We start from the raw sequence: 24,186 nt of genomic DNA on the forward strand, positions 1-24,186 counted from the left end.
AGGCAGTTTTTTGCAGCCCCGCCCGGCAGGAGAAAAGAGGGCGGGGTCGAGTGACTAAGGGGAGGGTCTTCGTTCCATCCAGGGGCTGGTGTGTGGTGGCGCGTGACTTAGGAGTGACGTGACGCTGCTTGCCTCGTGCCAGCCAACTCGCAGCATGTCGCAGCTGCAGCCCGCAGCCGCTGCGCGCAGCCCCTCTGTAGGTCTGGCCCTGGCCCTGGTCCTGTGCACGGGTCCCTGGGCAGCTGCAGCCCTGGCCCCGAGAGGACGTGACGCTGAGTGCGAAGGTGAGCGGGACGCGGGGAAGGGGGCCCGCTTGCATTGCTGCCTCGTGTGCTGCCACCCCGTGCATCGCCCCCGCCCCCTGTGCTATGAATAGCTGCATCTCTCCGCTGCTCCAAGCCAGTCTCTCTCCACGTGGCTGCACAGATGCTGCTGCAGGGTGCGCCTGCCTGGTTCCTAACGGCGTTTCATTAACACAAATCATCACCGGGGGGCGGCTTTAAAAGCGAGTGTGTGTGTATGGGGCGAGCGAGAGCCTCCTCCCTCCCCCCAATATCTGATCAATCTACCCAGTGCATGGCCCAGGCCTCGGCAGCCTCACCGAGAGATTCTCTTCTCTTTGCAAACATTGTTCCTCCCAGCTCCCCTGGTGCGGCCGGGTTTGCCTCCGCTGGGAAGTCAGGCTGGTGTGAAAGAGTTTATAGAGCGGGGCTGCTGCTGCTCGGCCTGGCTCCAGCTGACTTGATTTTCGGAAGTGCTGCGCGCCACATAGACCAAGAGGGCGCTCCGTGGGCTCCGCAGTTTTGGAAAGCCTGGCTAGGGTGACCAGCGGGTCTGCTATTAGAGGCTTGGTCTTATGTGTGCAATGATGCTGCCCTCCCTCCGATTTTTCACAGTCGCTATCTGGTCACCCCAGCCATGCTTTCTTGCATGTGGCTTGCACACAGGTCCCTTGTCTTTGCCCCTTACTCTAGAGTAGTGATTTTGAATGCTGCTTGCAAAGTTAATTATGCTTCAGTTTCACTGACAAATGGTGGAAACCCATGTTGGCATTCAGCTGTCAAAATTAAGGCAGCAGTTTCATGGAGCTGGGCCTCCATTTTTTAGAGGGCATTTTCCGTAAGCACTGGAGGCTCTGCCCCGGTATATTTTGCCATTGATGGAGAAATAGACAAAGTAAAACAAAATATTGGGCTCTTTTATGAGCCTCGGCCTGGATCCACGTAGCTCTATTCATAACTCCAGGTTGTATATTTGCTCGATTTAATAGGGTCACTGTGAAAGGCTGTAAAGAATGTTGCAAATACTTATAATGCAGTAAAACACCCTAAATATGGTAGCCACTGTGCAATCATACAAGAAGACATAGTTTCTGCTTCAAAGAACTCACACTATAGTGGTCAAGCAGCAGGTGAAGGGTAGGGGAGAGGAATAAAACATACAATGAAAGTTTTTCTTCCTGGCTCCTGCCTCCCAAATGCTCCTGTCCCTAGCCATTACGTATTAGTTAATGACTTGTAGAAGGGGGTCTCTTAAGGAGGGGTGGCGTTGGAGAAGTGGACAAGAAGAGCATCAAGACTGGTATGTGTACAAGGTGCAAAAGTTGGAATTGGTGCGCAAGGAGGAATGATTGTATTGCTGACAGTCGTGAAAAATAACCCCTCCTGCCCAGGTAAGCCAAACTCCTTGTGCAATGATGGCAAAAATTCGACTTAAGCCACACCATTTTGCCATCCTTTCTCCCCTTGTTTGCAATTTATGAAACTACGGCTCATCTCTGCCGCAGATGTACAATAAAATGTGCTAAGTAAAAATGTGTAAATAAAATTTTCTAACCTATCATCTGTGTGGTGTTATGCATTTTCTTTAAAAGCTCTTATCTCTTACTGTACAGTCCATTGTTTTCCCTAGGTCCTGTATGCTAAATATACGCACAATCACTACATAAAGAATGCATGAATATTGATACGATGTATGCAAAAGCTTTTTCTATCAGCTTTTCTTCTTGCTGTAAGAGGGTCATGGTTCCACATCAGTACTGTTAGGCAACAGAAAACAAACATCATTCCCCACAGCCTGTGTGTGTTTGTAATGTTTTAGAATATGCTTGGTTTAAAGGGAATGTGTCAACTAAAAATTTCAGGCCTCTTTGAATCTTTTTTTAAACAAAATCCAAATTGCAAAAATGAATAAAATTGTTTTCCACTCTAAAAACTTTTAAAATGAAAACATTTTCATTTAGAGCCAGAGAGTCCTCAAATGCAGCATCGTATTAATGCATGAGAATTGTGGTCCTGATCCTGCAAACCAGTCCCGTGCAAAGGCCCAAGCCAGTGGGGTGCCACAGAGGCCCAGGGTCTACCCATGTGGAGCAGATTTCAGGATCAAAATCTTAAGTGTTACACTGCAGAGTAATAACAGCATGTATCAGGGCATGCCAATGAGAAGATGAAACTGATCACTCTAATTTCACAGTCCAAACCGACTAAAAGGCTACAAGTAACATAACTGGTGAAAAGTAAATGAGATTTTTAAGAATTCTTTTGTCTTTAACCATCTGAGATGGTAACAGCACAGGTAAAAAAATAATTGCAAACATTTTACTTTCAACAAGGAATTGCAAAGAAAATATTTGGGGTTGGCAAAAGATAGGGTTGGGGTAAGGGTTCCCCACTTTTTAGGAAGGTCCTACATTTAACGTGAGTGTTGGACCTGCTTCTTTCTGAATGTCTTGTCTGGTGCCAGCAAACATAGGATCCGTGTTTCAACTGGCCAGCCGCAAGTGAAAACTCAGCCTTTGTTGGAGAATGCAAAGGCAGTATTAGCCATCCTGCCCACACGTGCAGCTAGGGGCAGAAGCTGTGCAACAATAACATGTATTGGTAAAACTCCCTCTGCCGGGGGGCCAAGGCTCTATGACATTCAAATATGGAATACAATAAAAAAGCATCTCTGATAACCACAGAAGACCCAGGGACAGTGGGAAAGAGGTAAAAACAAAACAAAAAACTAAAGATGGATTCAGCAGTGACTGAGTTTAAAACACTTTTTTGGGCAAAATGGTTTTAGGATGTTACATGGGGGTTGAGAGGGATTGTGGGCAGAGGGGAGCCCTAGGAACCAGCACAGAAAAGGTGTTAAGTGAGCAAGGATGCCTGTCAACAGCAGAAGGAGCAGGTCTTGGATACAGCCAGGACCTACATAGCATAAAAAATCCAAAACAACTCACAAGCTCCATGCACCAAATCTGCAGCTTTAGTGCTAGCCAATGTAAAGGGCACAGACACCACTGTGCTGATGCTCTATCTAAGACACCATAACCACAGAATCTGAATGTCTTACAATCATTAATGTATTTATCCTCATTACCCCCCCCCCTCCCCCCCCCCCCAAGCTAGGGAATAGCTGTAGTGTCATTTTACAGAGGGGGAACTGAAGCATAAAGAGATTAAATGACTTAACCAAGGTTTTGCATTCAGCGTGTCAAGAGTATGGAATCATCCAGGGTCTCCTGAATCTCAGGTTAGGTCCTCCAATGATTTGTGTTGATCTGTTCTCATCAAAGTGAAAGTGACAGACGTCCAGCAAGAATCCCAGCAGCTGAGCTTTAGGTCATGAGATGATCAAGTTTGTCAATAAAGGTAAAGGTTGGAAGAAGTTTTACAACTGAAAACACCACCTTGGAAATGTGTGGGAGGACTAGCTTCTTTCTGCCTGTTAGAGCAAATAGAAGAAAAGGGAAGGGGGAAAGGTGATCAATTATTATTTATATTATGGTAGCGTCTAGGAGCCATAGACTAGGGCCCATTGAGCTAGGTGCTCTACTACCACAGAACAAAAAGATAGATTGTAAGCCCCTTGGACACGGACTAAAGTATAAATTAAGAGACAACATGGGGGAGTATAAGGAAACAATACCGGTCAGCATGATAGGCAGTGATCTCAGTACACCAGCACCCTAACTGTTGTCAAGAGGAGGTGTAGAGGATGGAAATAAAAAGATACTTGAAGGGGAAAGGCACAATTCATGTAGTAGAAGGAGGGCATTTGTGGGGAGAAAGGAAAGACTGAAGGGATGTGAGAGGTCAGGTGACATTGAGGGTGATGTGAGAAGAAAGAAGAGCAGAGATTGACAGCATAAGGTCCCACCAAGAATAAATTTACTGGCGTTCTCCAACATCCTAAAGCCAGTTCCACCATTTAGTGAGAAGACCCTATAACCAAGTGCAGCTTGGGACAGACTTTGCGTGTCTGTAAAATGGGGCTTGTAAGTTGTGGTGGCAGGTTACCCAGGGCTGACACTAACCGGAGATTCTCTTCCTTGTCACATTTACTGGGCTTTTTGTTTAGGTTACATAAAAGCCACCTGTACGTTTCTCTGTGCTGTTGTCTTAAGACTTGAGTTGTTCCTTGCTTTCTTTTCTCTTGAAAGGACATTGATAGTCTGGCAAGTGGTAACCTCACCTACTTTATAATACACTGAGTCACAGGTTTGAGTCACTAAGCTGGAAAAATTCTATTGTTTGACAACCTGAGACAACCAAAATCCAGGCCTGTAACAAGCATCATTGAATTTCTGTTCACTAGAAGAGCTGCTTTCCTGCCCAGAACAATCCTGGGATAATTGACCAATGAGTCCAAGTGATTCCATTTGCTTGTAAACAGCACTGAACTGAAGAAAATAATCAATGGCAGTGCTTAATTTATAATGAAAGCGGTATCATCGCTCAAGCAATGTTTTTACTTTCATAACTGATGTCGCAAGCCCAGATGTGCCGGGGCTCAGCCCTGGCACAAATTAAGCACCGGTCAATGGCTTGCTAAATCCTTTCTCTAGCGCCTTTCAGTCAGCAGCTCCTTGCCTGATTCTTCACTTTGGAAAGAGCGCACATAACTTGGTGGCCTTGTGTAATTAGCTATCTTCCATATTTTCATACTTGATAGGTAGACTTGAGATCTTTGGGCAAGTTACCATTTGAAAAAAAAAAAAAGCGGGTTCATAGCCAATCATCATATTAATGCACACATTGGATTATCCATGGGGGTCGATACGGGGATGTTGCAAAGCAAATTACACCTGCACTTCACATTAATAAAATAAAGAACAAATAAGCAGTATGTTCCCCAGATTACCCTACTGGAAACTGCGGTAGACTCCATTGAAATCATTTGAGTAGTCACTGGTAGATTCTGCTGGTGTCTGGTAGTTCTTACTGGAGGATCAACTTCCCCAGGAACTAACGGACTGATTGCTCTGTTCCAAACCTATGCCCCAATTCAGCAGCGCACTTAAACATACACCAAATTTTAATCAAGTACTTTACTGAATAGGGATGCTTTGCTGAACTGGCTCCTTAGTTAACAACTGGAACAAGTAGGAAGCCACAGAACATTTTCAACTGGAATTTCTTCCAGGGTAGTAATTGGCAATACCAGGAATGCTTATTCCGCAAGTTCAAATATTTTTAACTCATAAAATGAGGGGGGAAATCAGCCCTTTTAAATTCATGTTCAGTTTACGTTGTCTGCATGCAGTATTAAAATCTGGAGTTAGGTGCCCAGCTTCAGATGCCAAGGTTTGAAAACGTTGGCCTTTCTCCTCTCTGGGCCGCAGTTTCCCCAGCTATTACATGATGCGAATAACATGTCAAAGCAGTGTTGAGAGACTAAATTAATTCATGTTTATGAAGCTCTTTGAGACCCTTGGCTGGAAGGAGCTGTATAAATGCAAAAGTATTGTGCTAATGACATAGCTCCAAGATATGAAATGGATGATGGGAGATTATAAGAGGGGACATTACCCTCTTGGGTGCTTTCTGCTGCTGCATGCTGTAAGGCAGGCCTTTTTCTGCCGCTGGAGTCCCCTGTAGATTGCCAGCTTTTTCTTGGTATATCTTCAGTGGTTTGGTCCTCCAGCTGGGTCACACAGTCAAAAGTGAACTCTTCTGGGTAACAAAGAGCCCAAAAAACTGTCTACCCGTACCAGGGTCTTCAGCCCAAGCAGGGTTCTGCACATGGGGGGGGGGGGTAAGCAGGGGCATGAGCCCTCCAATAATCATTGGGGGCACAGGACTACTCCGGCCCTGGGGCCACAGTGGCGGGGGAGGGAAAGCGAGCTCTCCCAGTCCCGGGGCTGCAGGGCAGACAGCTAGCTCCTGCCAGAGCCAGGGAGGGAGAGGTGGAGGAGAGAAGAGCGAGCTCCTTCTGGGGCCAGGGCACAGAACGTGCCCCTCCAAAGGGGTGAAAGTAAATTTCTGCACTTGCCCCTGAACCCCAGCTCTGGGGCCTTTAAATTCAGCCCTTTGCTTGGGCTTCTAAATGAGCCTCGTCTCTTTGGAGTTTAGGTCATTTCTCCAGTGGCTGGGTAAGGGTATCTCTGGCCAGGTTCAGCTCCCTCTCAAGGTTTCTGTACTGTTTTGCCCACTGCTTTTAGTATCTAGCTTAGCAACACCCACTTTTGTTCTTTCTGTATTCACACCACTGCATAGATGTGATCCAGTATATTAGGATCACTTTTTGGTTACTCCCAAGAACGGACTCAGGGATCCCAGAGTAACCCTCCTATTGCTTACTTCCAGGTTCCAAGATGGTGACCTATTAATCTGTTCCTGTAAGGTGAAAGGAGGGGGGCCTGTCCTAGTAGAATTGCCAGGGTTGACCCTGGATTTCCCTATGGCCTATAGGGAATTCCCTCCAGAACAAACTAGATCTGTTCACCCCTGGAAGAACACAGATACAGCCTTCTTCTCAAAGGATAGACACCCAGGCCGTATTTTTCCAAAACAAAGCGTTTTCTTTATTTAGCATTACTAATCTTTCCTAACACAATTAATCTAAACCTAAATTAAAACAAATATAAATCCCTTGGGACAGGTGTACAAGCTAAAGTACCCAATACTGTCATGTTATACAGCTGGAATGGCTTAAGTGATTATGTTCTGCACATGCAGGACACTCACAGCAATCTTAATAAACTCTAACCTTCACACATATTAACATAAACGTGCACACCACAGACACTCCTCTTTATTACCTCAAACACACATGCATTATCCCTATTTCTAATCTATACCCTATACTATAGCTAGCATGCTTACTTTCCATTGTCTTTTTTCCTTCTGCTTTGTCTAAGGAACCTTCTCTGCTCTGTCCTAGTAGCCTGCCGGTGGTATCACCCTACAGTTGCTTTTTCTGATTCCTTTGCTCTTTTAGGTTTCTGCTAATCTTCTCCTGGTTCTCCTTCTTTTCCTGCTTTTAACTGGATTGACTTTTGCCTGCTTCCTCTCTGCCTTATATACAGTTTTTGACCTGTCCTGCTTGGCTTATTTTTCAATCCTATCATTAGCATACTTATCCTCCAATCACTTTCAGATCCTCTCTGATTGGTCCATACTTATAGACCAGCCTTAACTGCTAAATCTGGCTGTCAATCAAAGCTGTTGCATAACAAGTTTTTAGTATTATGGGATGTTTACTATTATGGTATGGCGACCCTCACCTAATTTTGGACTGAGCATGCCTGACTGACCCCTCCCTTCAGTTCTGGAGTGACCTTTACCTAACTTCAGTCCATACTCGGCCAACACACTAGCCATAGGCTAACCTGCTTAAACTGCCAATTCACTGTCCTTGGCTGTGTGCCAACATTGTATGCCCACTTACATCACCAAACTTTTAAACTATAAATCATTGTTATTTCTTTAGTATATGCTTAATGGTTAACTTATGCACCTTCACGTTATGGGCTACTGCTGCCACCCCATTTCTTACCAATTTTGTTAATTTTATTTCAGTTCTTTCTCTATTTTCAGTTAATGGTGGCAGAGCAATGTTTTTCAGTGCTATGCCTAAGACACAACTCAAAACCCTTCGTGTCAGGGGTGCTGAGAGCCTTTGAACCAAACTGTAAATCTTGAATATGATGGAAACCAACTCAAGCCAAGGTGTGCTGCCGCACACCAAGCACCTCTAGTTCCAGCATCTTTGCTTGTTAGAATCATGCAGGGTGCAACCACAACACCTTTTTTCTAAGGATGACTACTTCAGCCTTCAGGCTCTCCAGCTCTTTACCTTTAGCTATGCTGGACTTCAGCCCCAGTTGGACCTTAAGCAAGTTCTGGAGCTTAGTTTGCTCCTTCTGTGTCATCAAACACTTGTTTCCCAGTCTCTTTTTCAATTCTGGCCTGGTCCTGTTCCCACTGTATAGCTTGAGCTAAGTTCCTGTCTCTTGAGGAGCTCATCTCTTCAAGTTCTTGCAAGTCCTTGACCCTTTAGGCCTGTAGGATGTTGAGTTGAGTCATGACTTCCTCTTTGACCCTATCTTTTTTACTTTTCTCCGTTCCAGTAGGGGTTGGGTTTGTTGGGTAACTGTCCAGGCTACTGCCATTACTGCAACCTCTATGGTTGACACAGTCTCTGTATTGGTGGGGTCGATATTAAATCTGTCACTGGATGGTGAATTCACACACTTATACCATCTTCCCAGGTGCTTGAATCCTTACCCCATTTGCCTGTGGGGATACAAGCTTCCTGGTCAGTGGTCACCTGGTGTGCTTATCACACTTCTCTGCCCTCTTCTGGAACATCAAACTCAGACCTCTCAGTTCCTCCATTTGCTCCAGGAGATGGTTGTTGGCTTGGATGTTGAGGTCATCCTGCTGTTCTGTGAGCATCTCCTTCTTGCTCCCTTATTGCTGCAGCTCCCACCTAAGCACTGCATTTTGCTCTTGCAAATTCATTGACTGGGTCTTCAACACCTGAATCTGGGCTTGGAGAGTTTGCAGAGCCTCCTCATGTTCCCTACGCTGGCTCTGTAGCTGGCCCTGCTCCTCAGAGATATTCTGCATAGCTCTCTGTAGATCCTATTGTAGTTTCATTTTACAAAGTTGCAGAGATTTCAGCTCATATGTCCTCTTCTGGATCACCACAGTCTTGGCCCTGCTGTCACTATGAAGAGTTTCCTTCTATATTTGTAATTGCCAGAAACACTCTGGCTTCTCCTTTAACTCTCTTGCTTTTCCTTTAACTTGTCTAGGTCTTCTTGGAGCCAGGAGTTCTCCGCTTGCTTTGTTACCTGCAGACTTTTCAGTTCCTCCTTTAGCCTCTTTTCCTTTTTCTCACGCTTCCATTTTAGCCACTCCTGTTTCAGCTCAGTCATCTGCTGCTCCAGGGCAAGGTTGAGCCTCTCTAGCTCCTTAGCTTCAGCTACTGCCTTTCCCCACTTCTTCTTGTAGTGGGAAGAGCCGTTCTTCTCCAGAACTAGCAGATTTTCCACCTCTTTTTGTCTGTTTTATAGGTGGGTGATTTATCTCCTTCTCAAGGACTCTGTTCAGTTTGGCTTCTTCACACACCTGCTCTTTGAAGTGGTCTTTCTCCACCTCCACCTTGGTCTTGAGACTTTGTGTCCAGCACAGCTCTTCTTGTAACAATTCTTGCACCCTCTGTGGATGGACCCTCAGGTCTGTCACCGTGTCTACAGGTGAAGAGATTTGATCTTCACCTGGCTTGGCCTTCCTGAGCTATTATTCAAACTGGGGGGTAGAAGGCATTACTTGTCCCGTTACTTGTCCCCATCTGTGCAAAATGTTTTCTTTGTGTAGTAGAAGCGACTTAACTTCATTGGCGAACATATGCCTGCCTTGCCCTTTCCAGATCTGCTTCTACCTGCTTTGTTCATGCTGTGCAGTTAGGTCTTCCAGGAGTGCCTGAGAATTTGTCTATAATTCTTGTGCTTCTTTGTGCTTCCTGCACTTTTAGCTGACTAGCCAATTCAGGGCAGAAATCCTTCATCTGGGCTTGCAGTTTCTGAAATTGTTTGCCAACACCAACCTTGTGGCCAGCAGCTAGAATCCTGGTGTCACTTCCTATCTGAGTGCCCTCAGCCCTACAACTCTGCTGTCCTTGAGGACAGTTGGACAGATCCTCCCTGTGTGAAGCCCCTTCCAGCTCCTGGTCTGACCTAGTTTTTGTAACAACGTAGTCAAGGTCCCCAAGTTCTTACCCACTGGTGCTGAACATGGAGTTGCGGTATCTCCTGTAAGCAGTGGGGAGTTTGCACCCTCAATCCAACTTCCCTCACTTGCATTTACACCCTGAAGTCTGTTTTCTTGACTTTTTTTTTAATATTGTTTCCCAATATGCACCTCTTCTGGTGGGCTCCAGCTCCCCATAGTTGCAGCTCCTCTGTCCAAACTTCCACATTTTAGCAGCACAAGATCCTATATGGACGCATCCTGTTTACATGCCCCACTTGCCTGTAGTCAGTGTACACAATTGGACAAGCCCCACGTCTCCTCCCTTTTTGGCATCTACAGCGACTGTCTCATCCCCATTGCTGGATGTCTCCAAAAAAACGGGAGCTGGTCTTCCTGCAGCCATCTCGGGGCCTTTCTCTCCCAGCTTAAGCAAATGCAGTCAGTTGAGCTCCTGTGGCCAGAGAGGAGCCACTTTTCTCACCCCTCTAGTCCCAACCAGGCACTGACCTACTAAAGCCCTGCAGTTTCTTTTATCTGAGCCTGCTGGGTTCTGATTGGCTGCTTCCATGCAGCCTCTCTAGTCCTGGAGGACCCACCTTCGCTGTTTCTTTCCTGGGGTGGAGTGTAGTATGACCACAGGGCCTCGTAGACTCCATCACAGAGATGCTATCATGTTGCCAAAGATCCTTTTTAAGTTAAAATAGGAAATACGTATAAAAAGCAACTTAATGCTCCACACAGTCGGTCTGGACCTTGCATGGACCCTCAGCACCAGGGTAAATTTAACTCCTTGTTCTCACTAGGAACTGTAATCATATTTAAACTAGCTGCTTACCAATCGAATCACTTGAAACAATGCTGACTGGTCCATCTAAACAAATACAAGGCAGGGGATGGTCTAAGCTTACTTGGTCCTGCTTTAGCATTGGGAGTGGGCTAGATGAGCTCTTGAAGTTCCTTCCAGCCCTACATTTCAGCATCATGTCAGCTAGTCATAGGTGAACGTTAATATGGTCAGATTTTTGTCCAGCGGTTACTATACTAGCTGGAAGGCCCAGGTGCAAATGCCTGTTCTGCTATATAGATTTCCTGTGTGACCTTACACAAGTCATTTAGTTTCTCTGTGCCTCAGTTCCCCATCCATAAAATGGAGATAACAGCACTTACATCCCTCAGAGGTGTTGGGAAAATAAATGCATTAAAGATTGAGACAATTAGATATTATGGTAGTGGGGGCCAGATGACTGCTTAAAAGGGACAGAACACAACTTTTCCTTGTCTTCCCCGATCAGTCAGTCATGGTCAGTATTGTCTCACCTAAGCTGATTTTTTTAAAATGGTGATTAAACACAATTACATTTTCTAATTGAGACAGTCCCTGAGATTATCTTAATTGAACCAAGATCAAAATGCTGATGTATTTTGGTCTCCTGTTATAAGAAAAGACCTAAGTGGAAACATCCAGAGCTGACAGGATGAATTCCATTCCTACATATAAAGCTGTTCTTGTCAATATTGGGAGCTACAAAACTGAAATAAAAGTTTCTTTGTTTTCTTAAATTCTTTATGTGTTAAAACCTGTCATTTTTGTTTTTATGAAGTGCTAATGGATCCCTGTCCTTAGCCAGGTTATTAAAATTCCTTAGGCTTTGCTAGATCCTACTCTGTGGCTTATATATTTTATTTTCTTATTACAGTGTGTAAAGGATTTTTGGACAGATTTTACAACTCATTAAAGGAAAAACATTCTGACTTCACTGTGGCCACCATAGAGAAAGAACTGATCAACAGCTGTATGGATACAAAAGGAAAAGAACATCGCCTGGTACTAGTCTCTTTTGTCTTTAAGTTCATGATGCTTTGAAAAAAAATACTGATTAGGTGGTTCTTTGATCAAATAATATTGGTTCCTCCGCACTGTCATTTAGTATTGAGCTGTGGGGCACTGGTTCAAATCCAGATACATCAACAGTGGCAGAAAATTATTACCAAGTGATGGCCTACATGAAATAAGTTTGGAGGTTTCAGTTTAATTTCAGGTGTATTATAAGGGTCCACATTAGTAAGGCCCTGATCCAACACTCTGAAACCAATGGGAATCTTTCCATTGATTCATTGGGCATTGGATGGAACCCCAATACACCACCACAATAGGCACTCGTTAACACCCTTTTTAGCTGTTCAGCCAAGAGGGCAAGGCCTGAATGGATAGGGAGACTGAACTACCCTTTCACTTGTAGAAGTGAGCCCACCAAATCAAAGCTGGTGGGACCATGCGGGAGAGGTTTGTACTGCCGCCACCCATGACGTACGTACCTGTTCTGTGGATGGATGGATAGTTCTGGTTCCTGGGCTCCGCGGTAGCACTAATCACAAGCCTACAGTTGGGTGGCTGGGGTAGTTCAGGTGCTCCACATTTTTTAAGCCTGTGTTAGGTGCTTCTCAGTGTTACTCTACTGTGTCCGGCACACGCTTGAGTAAGTAGAAGAGCTGTTGTGCAAGGATGTGGGCTAAGGCGGCAGAGACCAAAGGTCACCCTCCATTGTGGAAGGTGGGGCTCTGGACTGCAGGGAGCAGAACAGACTGGGGCTAGCTGGAAGCCTACAAAAGTATCTCACTGTTATGTCATGTTAGTTGTTAAAGCCAACTTCCCCTGTCATGCCTTAGTACCGAGGCCCTCATAATTCAGAGGCTTCTCAGCTGCTTCCCAGTGTTCATTGGAGAGAAAAAATGCCCTTCATTCTTCTTTCTGGTCTGCTGTCCAGCCAAGTTATGATGAGGAATGGGAGAGGAATCACTGAGCCCCATAGGGGAGAGCTTCTGGGCAGGGCACAATGCTGCAGTCCTATTCAGCACCTCACCAGCTTGGCTTCAGCCTTGAAATCTTTAAGGACCACTCTTTGCAAAGACTGGCAGCCATTTTGTTTTCAGTTCATTGAAGACTGTTAAATGACACACACAGTGCATGGTCACACACAATGACTTCACTATGCTCTCTCTTGTTTTGTTTGCCTCCTAGGGCCAGGTTCTGTTATTATTTGTATTACTGTAAGGCCTATGCTGCCTATGAGCCTGGTCATGGATCAGGAGCCCGTTGTGCTAGTTACTGTACAAACCCAGAACAAAGAAACTGTCCCTGCCCCAAATAGTCTACGATCTAAATATAAGACAAGAGACAACAGGTGGATACAGACATACAAACGGGGAGCAGAAGGAAGCAACGAAACAGTCTTGGTCAGCGTGATGGGCAGTGGGCTCAGCACATCAACCGCCTAATCATTCTCATTTGCCAAATAGTCCCATTTTCCTTAGGGAGACTATTCAACGTGAGTAAGGGTAGCAAAATTTGAGCCTTATTCTAAAACAAAAAAGTCCTTCTGATTGAAAGTACCTGTTTGCTGTCTGCACATTGAAAGACGTAACAAAGAATGGACTATTGTTTTCCATCAGATGCACTCCATTCTAGAAGATGTTATGTTATGAGGAGATGGAAATGCCCCCTTGGTAACTTATTGTGATCTATTGAGTTAACCAGCTGATATAATTCGTGTCCTGGAGACAGTATTTCATATTTTCAATGGTTTATTTAATAACAATTCTTTGTACAAAGTGGTAATAAGAGTATTTAAAACCACCCTTCAGCTAAAAGAGAAGTCTGTTATTTGCACAATAACAGCTTCCCAGTTGCCTCATATACATGGTGGATCTAACACAAACACACCTCCTCTCCTGTCAAGTGTGCCAGACCTGCAATATCCCAACATTCCACCAAACGTAACAACGCATCCATTTAACAAACCAACACGGAGGGGCCTTCTGTCCAAAGAGGAAGTGGTGGGAGTCAATACCTCTGAATCATAAGGTACAATCCTTCAAGGTGCTAAGCATCCTCAAATCCCATTAACTTCAATGGGAGTTGGAGGGATTCAGTACTTCACATGACCCCTTCAGCTCCTGGCAAGAGCAAGTCCCTGTTTTGTTTTAGGGCTGATGACATGTCCTGCTTGTTTCAGTGCTATTACATTGGGGCAACAAGCGATGCAGCCACGAAGATCATCAGCGAGGTCAGCCGCCCAATGAGTGCTCATATACCTGTGTCCAAGATATGCGAGAAACTGAAGAAGAACGACATTCAGATCTGTGAGCTCAAATATGGTAGGGCCAGAGTCTGGAGAAACTGGTGGGCCTAGAGATCTAGTTGCATTTTGTACCTAGTGTATCCGCATTGGCCCCTACCAATTCATTCTGAAATGTGTTGTAGAAAGGAAAATAAATAGGTTTGTACTCTTCAATGCTTCTCCTTTCTGTATAAATTTGGCCAGAAATACCATCCCAAATTAACCATTTTTGACTTGTTTTTTATATTAGAAATACCCAGAGCATTGAGTCTTGCGTTCACTATTTTTGCTGGAGAATTCTTTGGATGACGTAGATATGTGGGTGGGCACTCTCTTAGCCCTTACGTGAAGGGGCAGTCATATTTAACTCTTTAAAGAGAGAGCTTTTTTGCATGTATTTAAGTAGCTGTTAACAAAACAGAATCATTTTAAATATGTTGAATTAAAAACCAAAATCTCTTCTGTCTCTTCAGTTAGTCGAGCTTCACTTCCTTCGTATAACTGATGTTGAATGCTTACTTCTTTCCACTTGTCCATGTAGTTTTCTGTGGTAAAACTGCATGTACAATGTAAAAGACAAGCAAGGAAAAAAAATCCTTGTAATTTATGTATTAAAAACTCTTTCAGGCCTGTATGCACCAGGAAGAAGCAGAAACAAAGTACAGCCCCTTTTGTCCTTTCCTCTGCAAGTCACCTTCAATTTGCTGAACTGGCAGGGTGCTGACCGCATGCCAGTTATGCTTCATTTGTGTTTTAAGGTTTCTAACCGGAGGCAAAGGCATCCTGTTGCCCAGCTGAGCAGAACCAATCACATGGCACTCCTGGTATATTTGCAAGCAATTTTTTGTGCAGGAATTGAAGCAGATGCCAGTCAGAGCTTCAGAAGCTTAGGAAGTGAACTCTGCTAAGTCAGTTCCATGAGAAATCAACCTGCCCACACAAGCCATTTAAAATAGTCTCCACTGGATGCCAAGCCACAGAGAGTTGGTGAGGAATGGCCAAGGAAGCTGCTAACTCATGAAAAAGCCCCTTCTTCCATTCTCTATCCCCGATTCAGCCAGTATTTTCATCCTGCCTTTGGGACTCTGAAATGTCCTGTTCTGTCCCCCTCCCCCTGAGTTATTCTGACCCAGCTTCTGCAGCACCAATATATTGCTAAAGTTCAGAGTTCTTAGGGCGTGATGCAAAGCCCACTGAAAGCAATGTGAGTCCTGCTGTTGATGTCAGTGAGCAGGGTTGTCTAGCTTTGCCAATTCCAGCTGTGAAGGTTTCTGTACGGAATAAGGGATATTGTTGAGAAGCTGGCCACTTAACATTTTATTGGGCCAGATTTTTCCCTCGGTGCGGTTGTGAGAGCTGTTCCATAATTTCCAAGGGCACAATTTCTTTTTATTACAAAGTGTTGAAATGGTTTAAAATTCTAAAAAAGTAAAATGATCACCCATCTTTTTTTAAAGAGGGTTTTATTTTTAAAGGGATGTATCATGACTCATCTTCCTCCTCAGAGAGCTACAAATTGCTCACCGGAGGTCTCTCTCCCGATAGTTGTAAAATACTGAGCTGTTCAACATATGATCTGGGAAAGGGGGCGAAGAGTGAGTTGGCAAAATTTGCAGATGAAATAAACTTACTCAAGATAGAACTGACTGTGAAGCGTTACAAAGGGATCTGACTACACTGGTGATTGGGCAACAGAATGGCAAATGAAATTCAATGTTGAGAAGTGCATAATGAACATTGGACCACAATCCCAACTATACATACAGAGTGATGGGGTCTAAATTAGCTGTTACCACTCAAGAAAGAGATCTTGGAGGCATTGTGGATAGTTCTCTGAAAACATCTGTTTAGTGTGCAGTGGCAGTCAAAAAAGCTAACAGACTGTTAGGAACCACTAGGAAAGGGGTAGATAATAAGACAGAAAATATAATGCCACTATATAAATCCATGGAATATCCAGACCTTGAATATCGCATGCAGTTCTGGTCACCCAACCTCAAAAGAAGCTGGGACTGGATGGCAGGGCGTGGATCACTTGATAATTGCTCTGTTCTGGTCATTCCCTCTGAAGCATCTGGCACTGGACACTGTCAGAGACAGGATACTGGGCTAGATGGACCATTGGTCTGACCCAGCATTGTCATTCCTATATTCTTACTTGCCTTAAAAACAAAGCCAGGAGTTACATTACTATATGTAGCCAGTGTCCTGCTGGATATGCGTGTCAGGTGAATAAAGCACCAGAAAGGTTGCCAAATTTCATTACAAGAGGCCATGTTCTTTTATATGAGGGACATAAGGCTCTGCATTGTAGCTCCTTCAAAAATCTAACCTCCATCCTTTTTATACAGAGCTCGCTTTGAGCCACAGAAGGCAGGATAGTCAGTAGACAGAGGACTTTGATTTTGAAGATCTGTTCTTTTAATCGGGTTTGGTCAAAAAACAATTCCAAAATTTGTGGAAAAACTGTTGAAAAATAGAATTGAAATTTTGAAAAAAACAGTAAAAAGAAAACCAACAATCTACAAATATTTACTAGCTGTGCAACAGGTTGAAAAAAAATTGCTGAATTTTTGTTGTCAACTGTTTACTTCTTATACAAGTGGTCACTTTGAGAAGAAAAGTTGGGTCTCATCCTGTTTTCACACTGGTTTAAATCAGGAGTAAATCCACACTGGTTTAAATCAGGAGTAAATCCACTAAAGTCTGTGGAGTTTTCACTTTTACATCAGTGTGTTAATGAGACCAGAATCAGACTTTATAGGCCAGATGCTCAACTGGTGTAAATCAGTGTAATTCTATTGTTATTTAAGGGAGCTATGCAGATTTACAATAAGTGAGGATCTGGCCCCTTACGTTTAACTTTTTGTGCCTCAACTATCACCTCAGTTATATGAGACCCTTCTGGAGCATTTGTGGGAACTGGAATTTTTTCTTTGGCAGCACAGTGGAGTTGAGGACAAATCTGAAATCTCATGTGATCTCTAAAGTATGTCTCACATTCTTTGTTTTTGCAGAAAGGAAACTGGACTTAAACTCGGTGGATCTCTCCAAGATGAGAGTGGCTGAGCTGAGGAAGATCCTGGATAACTGGGGAGAAGTGTGCCGAGCATGCATAGAGAAAACAGACTTTGTGAACTTGATTAAGGAGCTGGCACCTAAGTATACACTTACAAACCCCAAATCAGACCTTTGATTGACCCTTGTACCAACCCAGTGCTTGCTATGGTAGGTCATCTCTCTAGAATGACTGACACTGGAATAGGTGGGCTAAAATATTCTCATTTGGCTACAACTCACAAGCGCCAAAAACCTTTGAGTTATTATTAATAATTGCTTATCTAGCACCACAGAAGTGCATGGCGCTTTACAGACAACACAAGATCATTGCACCAAGGTACATAATATATAATAATAATCGATTGTATTGCAATAGCAAATAGAGGCCTCAGTCTCACTGTGCTAGCACTGTACACACATATAACAAAATCATGGCCACCGCCCAGAGATTTTATACTCTAAAGTAGAAGAGGAGAGACAAAAAAACCCCACAAAACCCAACCCAAAACGGACCCTTAGCTAAACCAGTGTAATGTTGTGTGTAGACATTCTCAGAGCTTTTACTGCTTTAACATATTGATTTAGAAGCCATTAAATATTATTAATACAATTATTTATACTGTTTTCCATAACATAATATATACCATTATAAGCAATTTGATAATAGTATTACTGCATCCACAGCTGTGGGCTGCATCAGTTTAACTTGATTGGTTTCTAAACCAATGTGTTTCCATCAGTACACAACTTGTCTGGAGATTAGCCTTTCTGTCTATTCAAACCTGGCCTATATTAGCATAGCTTGTAATGTACAGGCACAACTTGTACATAAATAAGCCACCTTTAAGCCAATGCAATAAGAGTTTCCATGCAGGGTTTTGCACCAGTTGAACTGAATTGGTGCAATTTATGTAGAAAATCTTTCCAATCTCAGTCTCATTCATTACAAACCTTTCAACTCTGCAGTGAAAAAGGTAGGGGCCCTACAACCAACAGCCTCATTCACTACACAACGCTATCTTATCCATTGTCCATCTTCTGGATTCCCAGTCCTAGGTTGACACCTTAATCTACACGGAAGAGCAATATTTTTATTTAAGCATCTTTGGAAACACAGAGATCAGAGGCAGAAAAGACCTATTTGATTATTTAGTGCATTCCTCCTGCCGATTGAGGATTGTCAGATTGTTCCCTACAGCATAGACTTGTTTTAAGTGCCTTCTACAGTTTACTATTAAAGGCTTATAACTTTCACCAGAAGATTATTCCCTAGTCTAATAGCTCGTACCTGTTAGGAATTATCTCTTGATAATTAGCCTATGTTTTCCTTTGCTCATTGTCTTCCCAGAAGTTTGGCACACATGCTCTCTCTAGAACATTTTAGAAACTAGCAAACAAACAAACATCCCTTTTTGGTCCATTCTAACTAATTCTGTTCCCTCCTAGATATTTACCCCCTTCAAGTATTTGCAGCTGGCTAGCATATCCAATTTATTTGCTGGTTGATTGCGACAAGCATATTTTTTCTTTTAGGATGGGGTTTTCAAAGGATTTCAATGGAATTTTGATCCCTAATTCCCTTAGACTCCTTTTGAGAATTCCTCAATTCCTTCATCCTCTCACATATTTTGTTTGGCCTTCTTTGAATTCCCTGAAGTTAGTGAGTTGCACCACTAATGCTGACACAAAGTACCAGCAGATCAAGAAGTCTTGTCCAGCTTTGTTTGAAGTCATTAATTTACATGTATGCACATAGGCCCCAGACCAGCAAGGCACTTGAGCACATGCTCAGTTTTAAGCATGTGAAATGGGACTATTCACATGCTGAAAGTGAAGTAGGTTTTAGTTGTTCTTCTGGATTGGGGCTAACTGATTATGATCACAGCGTCCCAACTGATTTTGCAGTACAAAAGTTACTCAAATACTCAAAGATTTACACTTAGAAAAGAAGAGGTTTGGTGTACACTAGAGAAAGCTACTTCAGGGCTTATCTTGAAATATTTGAAATATGGAAGACAGAGGTTACTATGAATTCACTGCCAGAGCTGTGCACTGTGTATTCCAATGTGTATCTTTTCATCTTGATAGCATAAATCCCTTCATTTAATTGAAATCCAGTGGTGATTTGCCGTATTAACGTTTTATGTTTGCAAAAAATATTTAAGCCCAGATCCTCAAAGATATTTAGGTATTAGGTGCCTTTGAGGACCCACACATTAGTTTTGATCCTCCTTCCCACATCCTAAATTACGTGGACCCAAATTCTATTCTTAGATACAGAGACAACTCCCATTGAACTGAATCGGCATTGCCCCTTGTTTCTTAGAGAACAGCTTGATTTCCATCTCCTTTGCATGGGTATAAAATCAAAAGCAAATCCACTGAAGTCAGTGGAGTTACACCAGTGAAAACTGGTGTGAGAAAAGAATCAAGCCTGAGATGTCTGTTGTGTGTGTAGTAGGAAAGAACCAGGCATATACACAAATAATGAACAGACCTCAAAAGGGTTTGAGATCCAATTCAGATGTGCATCCAACAGTACAGGTGTGACCCTATCCAGCCATCTGTGATTTGGTAACCTTGCCATATGTGGTTTCTCATAAAGTTGATAGTATTTCCTGCTGTAGAATTGCCCTCTCATGAGTTATTTGTGTACTTCTGCTTCTAGCTGAAAGAAGGAACTGCAGTGATGTGTGAAAGTTTAATTAAAGAGAGTGAAGTAGAATCTTTTTTGAATGTCAGAAATGGTTCAAGTGCAGTTTGACTTATGGGTAAAGAGTCAGGTTGGTTCTTATTCCAACAAGCCCGTTGTCTATTTTTATTACAAACCAGCTGGCTGATCCTTAGCTTGCCTATGCTCTAAATTCATCTGTCAGGCCAGTTTTTGTACGAAAAAAGATAGAACGTAATAGTATCTACTTCAAAGAAACAACATTTGGATCCTATTCAAAGTAGTAAGATTCCACACATTTCAATAGAGTTACATTATTGTAAGCAGTAGCAAAACTGAGTCCTTGGGGTCAAATTCTCTGCTGATGTAACTCCATTGTCTTCACCCCAGCAGAGAATTTGGCCCTTGGTCTCTAGTAACTAACTTTTGGTTTAATATTTTAAAATTGATTACTATTTCCCTATCAAGTTAGTACCACCTAATGCTGTATGATCCTTTCATATCTCACAAGCTAAACTCGTCCAGGTGGTGTGGTTAGATCCTGAAAATCTAATTGATACTGGTGATTCAGCAGGTGGCATTGTTCCTTCTAAATCAGTAATGAACTAATGCCCTGGAATGGTTCTAATGTCACTCTTCTGCTGGAGGTGCTGTCTTTTTCATGAGACAAATCTGAGGTCCTGACCTCTCATGGTCGATTAAGATCTTCAAGTATTTTTTAATCAGAACATCAGTGGTTAACCTTGAGGGCCTAGACAAACTCCAAACTGGTTAATAACATTCTGCCAACCTACATGTCCCTCCCAGTTTGATCTGAATAAGTTATTCCACATTTCCTACCCAAAACTATTGTCTGGTCATGCTGTCTGGTGCTAAATTGTTCAACATTTTATCTCAGATGCATTTCAGTAGCATATGAAATTACCCCAAGTAAGTTTAAATTTTGTAAAGTGCCACGGGTCTCTTTGTAGCAACATACACATATATTTACTAGTGTGTAAATGTTTTGCTTTCTTTTTAAGATTTTTTTTTTTGGGCTACATTTTCATATGAAACTACCATGAAGCCAAGTGAGTACATATGGCCAGATTCTCACTATCTTTAAGTCAGATGATGTCAATGAACTAGGCCAGTTTGCACCAGCTAAGGATCTGATTCATAGGTTGCCTGGTATTCATGATCAAAATACATGGGTGGACACTTTAGCCTCATGCATACTTTAGCCGTGGTTTTTAAACCAGGGTAGAGATAAACACTATCGACAACATATGGGAACAGCACAATTTGTTGGCTACCGAGGATGGCTCTCACACCCTGTTAACCAACACAGGAATAGCTGCCATCAGCATACACCAACTTGGAATCACGTGGCTCTAAAAGAGACTGCATCTGCTGATGCCAACTATTTTTTCTCCATGCTGCTGAAACTGCTACTCCACATACTCTGGCAAAAGAGGTGCTGTGTCTCCCTGGGTCCCATGACAAGAAGAGAAAACCCTTTGTCCACCTATAGTAGAACTGGTGGTGAAGGAAGAAACACTAGCTACTGTTACCGGCAACTGAGCGCATAAAGGATGGTTCTGCCAAGAGAACACAAACTTGTTCAGCCTCCTGCCTTGTGCTAATAGCCTGGTCTACTGTAAGCTGAGCATGGAGAGGCTGGTACCAGTAACTCAGGCATCTCTGCCGTATGTGTGACTGTGCTTATCTGAGCCAATAATTCCTGTAAAATTAGGACTTGGTTATCGTACTGATTCAGAGACACAAGTTGGTCTCAGAAATAATAATGATACTTGGCCTTTCGTACTGTCCATCAAAGGAGCTCAAACATTACAAATTACTGCTAGTTTCACAACTATCCTATAAAGTAGGTAAATATAGAATCACAAAACTATAGGGTTGATGACCTCAAGAGATCGTCAAGTCCATCCCTCTGTACTGAGGCAGAACCAAATAAACCTAGACCATCCCTGACAGGTGTTTTTCCAACTTGTTCTTAAAAACCTCCAATGATGGGGATTCTACAACCTCCCTCAGAAGCCTGTTCCACAGCGTAACTATTCTTATAGTCAGAAAGTTTTCCCTAATATCTAACCTAAATTTTGCTTTCTGCAAACGAAGCCTATTACTTTTTGTCCCACTTTCAGTGGACATGGAGAAAAATTGATCACTGTCCGTGTTATAACAGCCCTTAACATTTTTGAAGACTATTATCTAGTCCGTCCCCGTCCCGTCCCCCGTCCCGTCCCATGTCGTCGTCCCCCTCCCGTCCGTCCGTCCCCCCCCCCCCCGTGCTCAGTCTTCTTTTCTCACGACTAAACATGCCAAGTTTTTAAAACCTTTCTTTATAAGTCAGGTTTCCTAAACCTTTCATCATTTTTGTTCCTGTCCTCTGGACTCTCTTCAGTTTGTCCACATCTTTCCTAAAATGTAGAACCCAGAACTGGACACAGCACTCCAGCTGAGGCCTCACCAATGCCAAGTAAAGCAGAACAATAACCTATGTCTTACATACAACACTTCTAATACACCCCCCAACTATATTCGCTTTTTTTGCAACTGCTTCACATTGTTGACTCATACTCAATTTGTGATCCACTGTTGCCCCATCCTTTTCAGCAGTACTACCGCCTAGCCAGTTAGTCCCCATTTTGTAGTTGTGCTTTTGATTTTTCCTCCCTAAGTGTAGTACTTTGTACTTGTTTTTATTGAATATCATCTTGTTGAATTAAGACCAATTCTCCAATTTTCAAGGTCATTTTGAATTCTAATCCTGTCCTCCAGAGTCCTTGCAACTCCTCCCAGTGTGGTGAAAGTTTTATAAGCATACTCTACTGCATTATCCAAGTCATTAATGAAAATATAAACTAGTACTGGACCCAGGAATAGTACAGGGACCTCTATGGGACCTCACTAGATATGCCCTTCCAGTTTGACAGCAAACTATTGATAACTACTCTGAGGATGGTCTTTCAACCATACAGTGCCCACCTCATAGTAATTTCATCTAGCCCACTTCTCCCTAGTTTACCTATGAGACTCTCAAGTAGGGCTGTGTCAAATGCCTTTCTAAAAATCAAGATATATCACAGCTACAGCATCCCCCCATCCACTAGGACAGTAATCATATCAAAGAAGGAAATTAGGTTGGTTTAACATGATTGGCTCTTGACAAATCCATGCTGGCTATTCTTTATAACCCTATGATCCCCTAAGTGCTTCCAGATATCCCTATTTTAATAATAGCCCAGTTTTACCAATGGGGAGGCAGGCTTGGATTAAGGTAGCCCAAGACTCCAGGCGTTTCCCCCCTCATAGTAGGCTCTCTCATCATAATCTGTCTCAGAGCATGGAGAGGTGACAGTGGTCCCCTCCCCTGTGGGAAGGGTGAGCTGCAGCAGGGTGGCGTCTCCAGAGAAAGGGCAGCAGTGGTGAGCCTGGAGGCAGGAATCTCCTTCCTCAGCAATAAGGGTTCTAAGGGATGCTGTTCCTCCAGGGGCTGCTGCTGCTCTAGGGGCTCCCCTGCTGGAGTCTGTCTGTGGAGGCACCGCATTGGTTTCATGGGGCATGTTTTCAAATTGTACTTTCCTTTGCTAGAAACATAATTCTTAAAAAGTGAATCGGAGACGCTACTATTATCACGTGCCTCTGGGACCCAGGGCCCTAATGATATGCTCAGACTTTAATCCAGCCCTGACAGAACCCAGAGCTCTTGCCCCTTAGTGTTATATTCTAGTCACTAGGCCACACTCCTCCTAGGAACCCGCTGACCCTTATCTTCAGGAGCAAATGTTTTGCTGGGTCAAGATTTTCAAAGCGGGTGCCTAAAATTAGGCTCTTAAATCCCTAGTTGAGGCACCTAAATCAGTGGCCTGGTTTTAAAGTATCTGAGCACCCAGCAACTGCCATTGATTTCATCAATGGAGGTAAACAATTGCTCTTGGAGCCGCTGTAAATTACTCATTGTTCTGTGGGTTAGTATGACGGGATTGCATTCCAAGTTAAAGGAGTGTGAGGTGGGGGAAATAACCATTTCAAAGAAATCAGGAATGCCTGTGTAAATGAGACAGCTGTTGGAAGCATTTTGGGCATTGACCCAGGAATTCCAGCCTGTGATCTGGCAGCCAGCAAAACCAATTGAGAAAATCTCATAAGTGGAAGCCTGCAGCTGCACATGGCATAATGCCTGTTTGGGCAGTTTTGAGACGGGAAGGAAATCTTAATAACGGAACTCAATCAAACGAGAGTGAAACCAACAATGTAGAAACTGGATGGAGGCTGTATTGTAAGAGATCACTTATTAATTGTCTTGCAAAGGCAAATAAAAAAGGGTTCAGTGTCTCTCACTAAGGCGCTATCAGTG

The 24,186-nt window shown here is 43.3% G+C and overlaps 1 protein-coding gene across 1 annotated transcript; it reads left to right on the forward strand.

Annotated features, from left to right (window-relative positions):
• Positions 1 to 73: 73 nt before the first annotated feature.
• CDNF (cerebral dopamine neurotrophic factor) lies at positions 74 to 19,877 on the forward strand. The gene is made up of 4 exons (XM_067564574.1): positions 74 to 284; positions 11,672 to 11,799; positions 13,988 to 14,129; positions 17,110 to 19,877. The coding sequence occupies exons 1-4, from the start codon at positions 155 to 157 to the stop codon at positions 17,286 to 17,288; spliced, it is 579 nt and encodes a 192-aa protein (XP_067420675.1). The 5' UTR covers positions 74 to 154; the 3' UTR covers positions 17,289 to 19,877.
• The last annotated feature ends 4,309 nt before the right edge of the window (positions 19,878 to 24,186 follow it).

The sequence above is a fragment of the Emydura macquarii genome, unplaced genomic scaffold, assembly GCF_026122565.2.
Source record: "Emydura macquarii macquarii isolate MOO-44397 ecotype Brisbane River unplaced genomic scaffold, CSIRO-AGI_Emac_v2 contig_2636, whole genome shotgun sequence".
In the NCBI taxonomy this organism is placed as follows: Eukaryota; Metazoa; Chordata; order Testudines; family Chelidae; genus Emydura; species Emydura macquarii.

What these genes read in the sequence shown, in the direction of transcription:
- CDNF (XM_067564574.1), top strand. Translation starts at nt 155, where the DNA reads ATGTCGCAGCTGCAGCCCGCAGCCGCTGCGCGCAGCCCCTCTGTAGGT. An exon ending in ACGTGACGCTGAGTGCGAAG is followed by an intron (nt 285 to 11,671) that starts GTGAGCGGGACG and finishes TTCTTATTACAG; the next exon opens with TGTGTAAAGGATTTTTGGAC. An exon ending in GATCTGTGAGCTCAAATATG is followed by an intron (nt 14,130 to 17,109) that starts GTAGGGCCAGAG and finishes TTGTTTTTGCAG; the next exon opens with AAAGGAAACTGGACTTAAAC.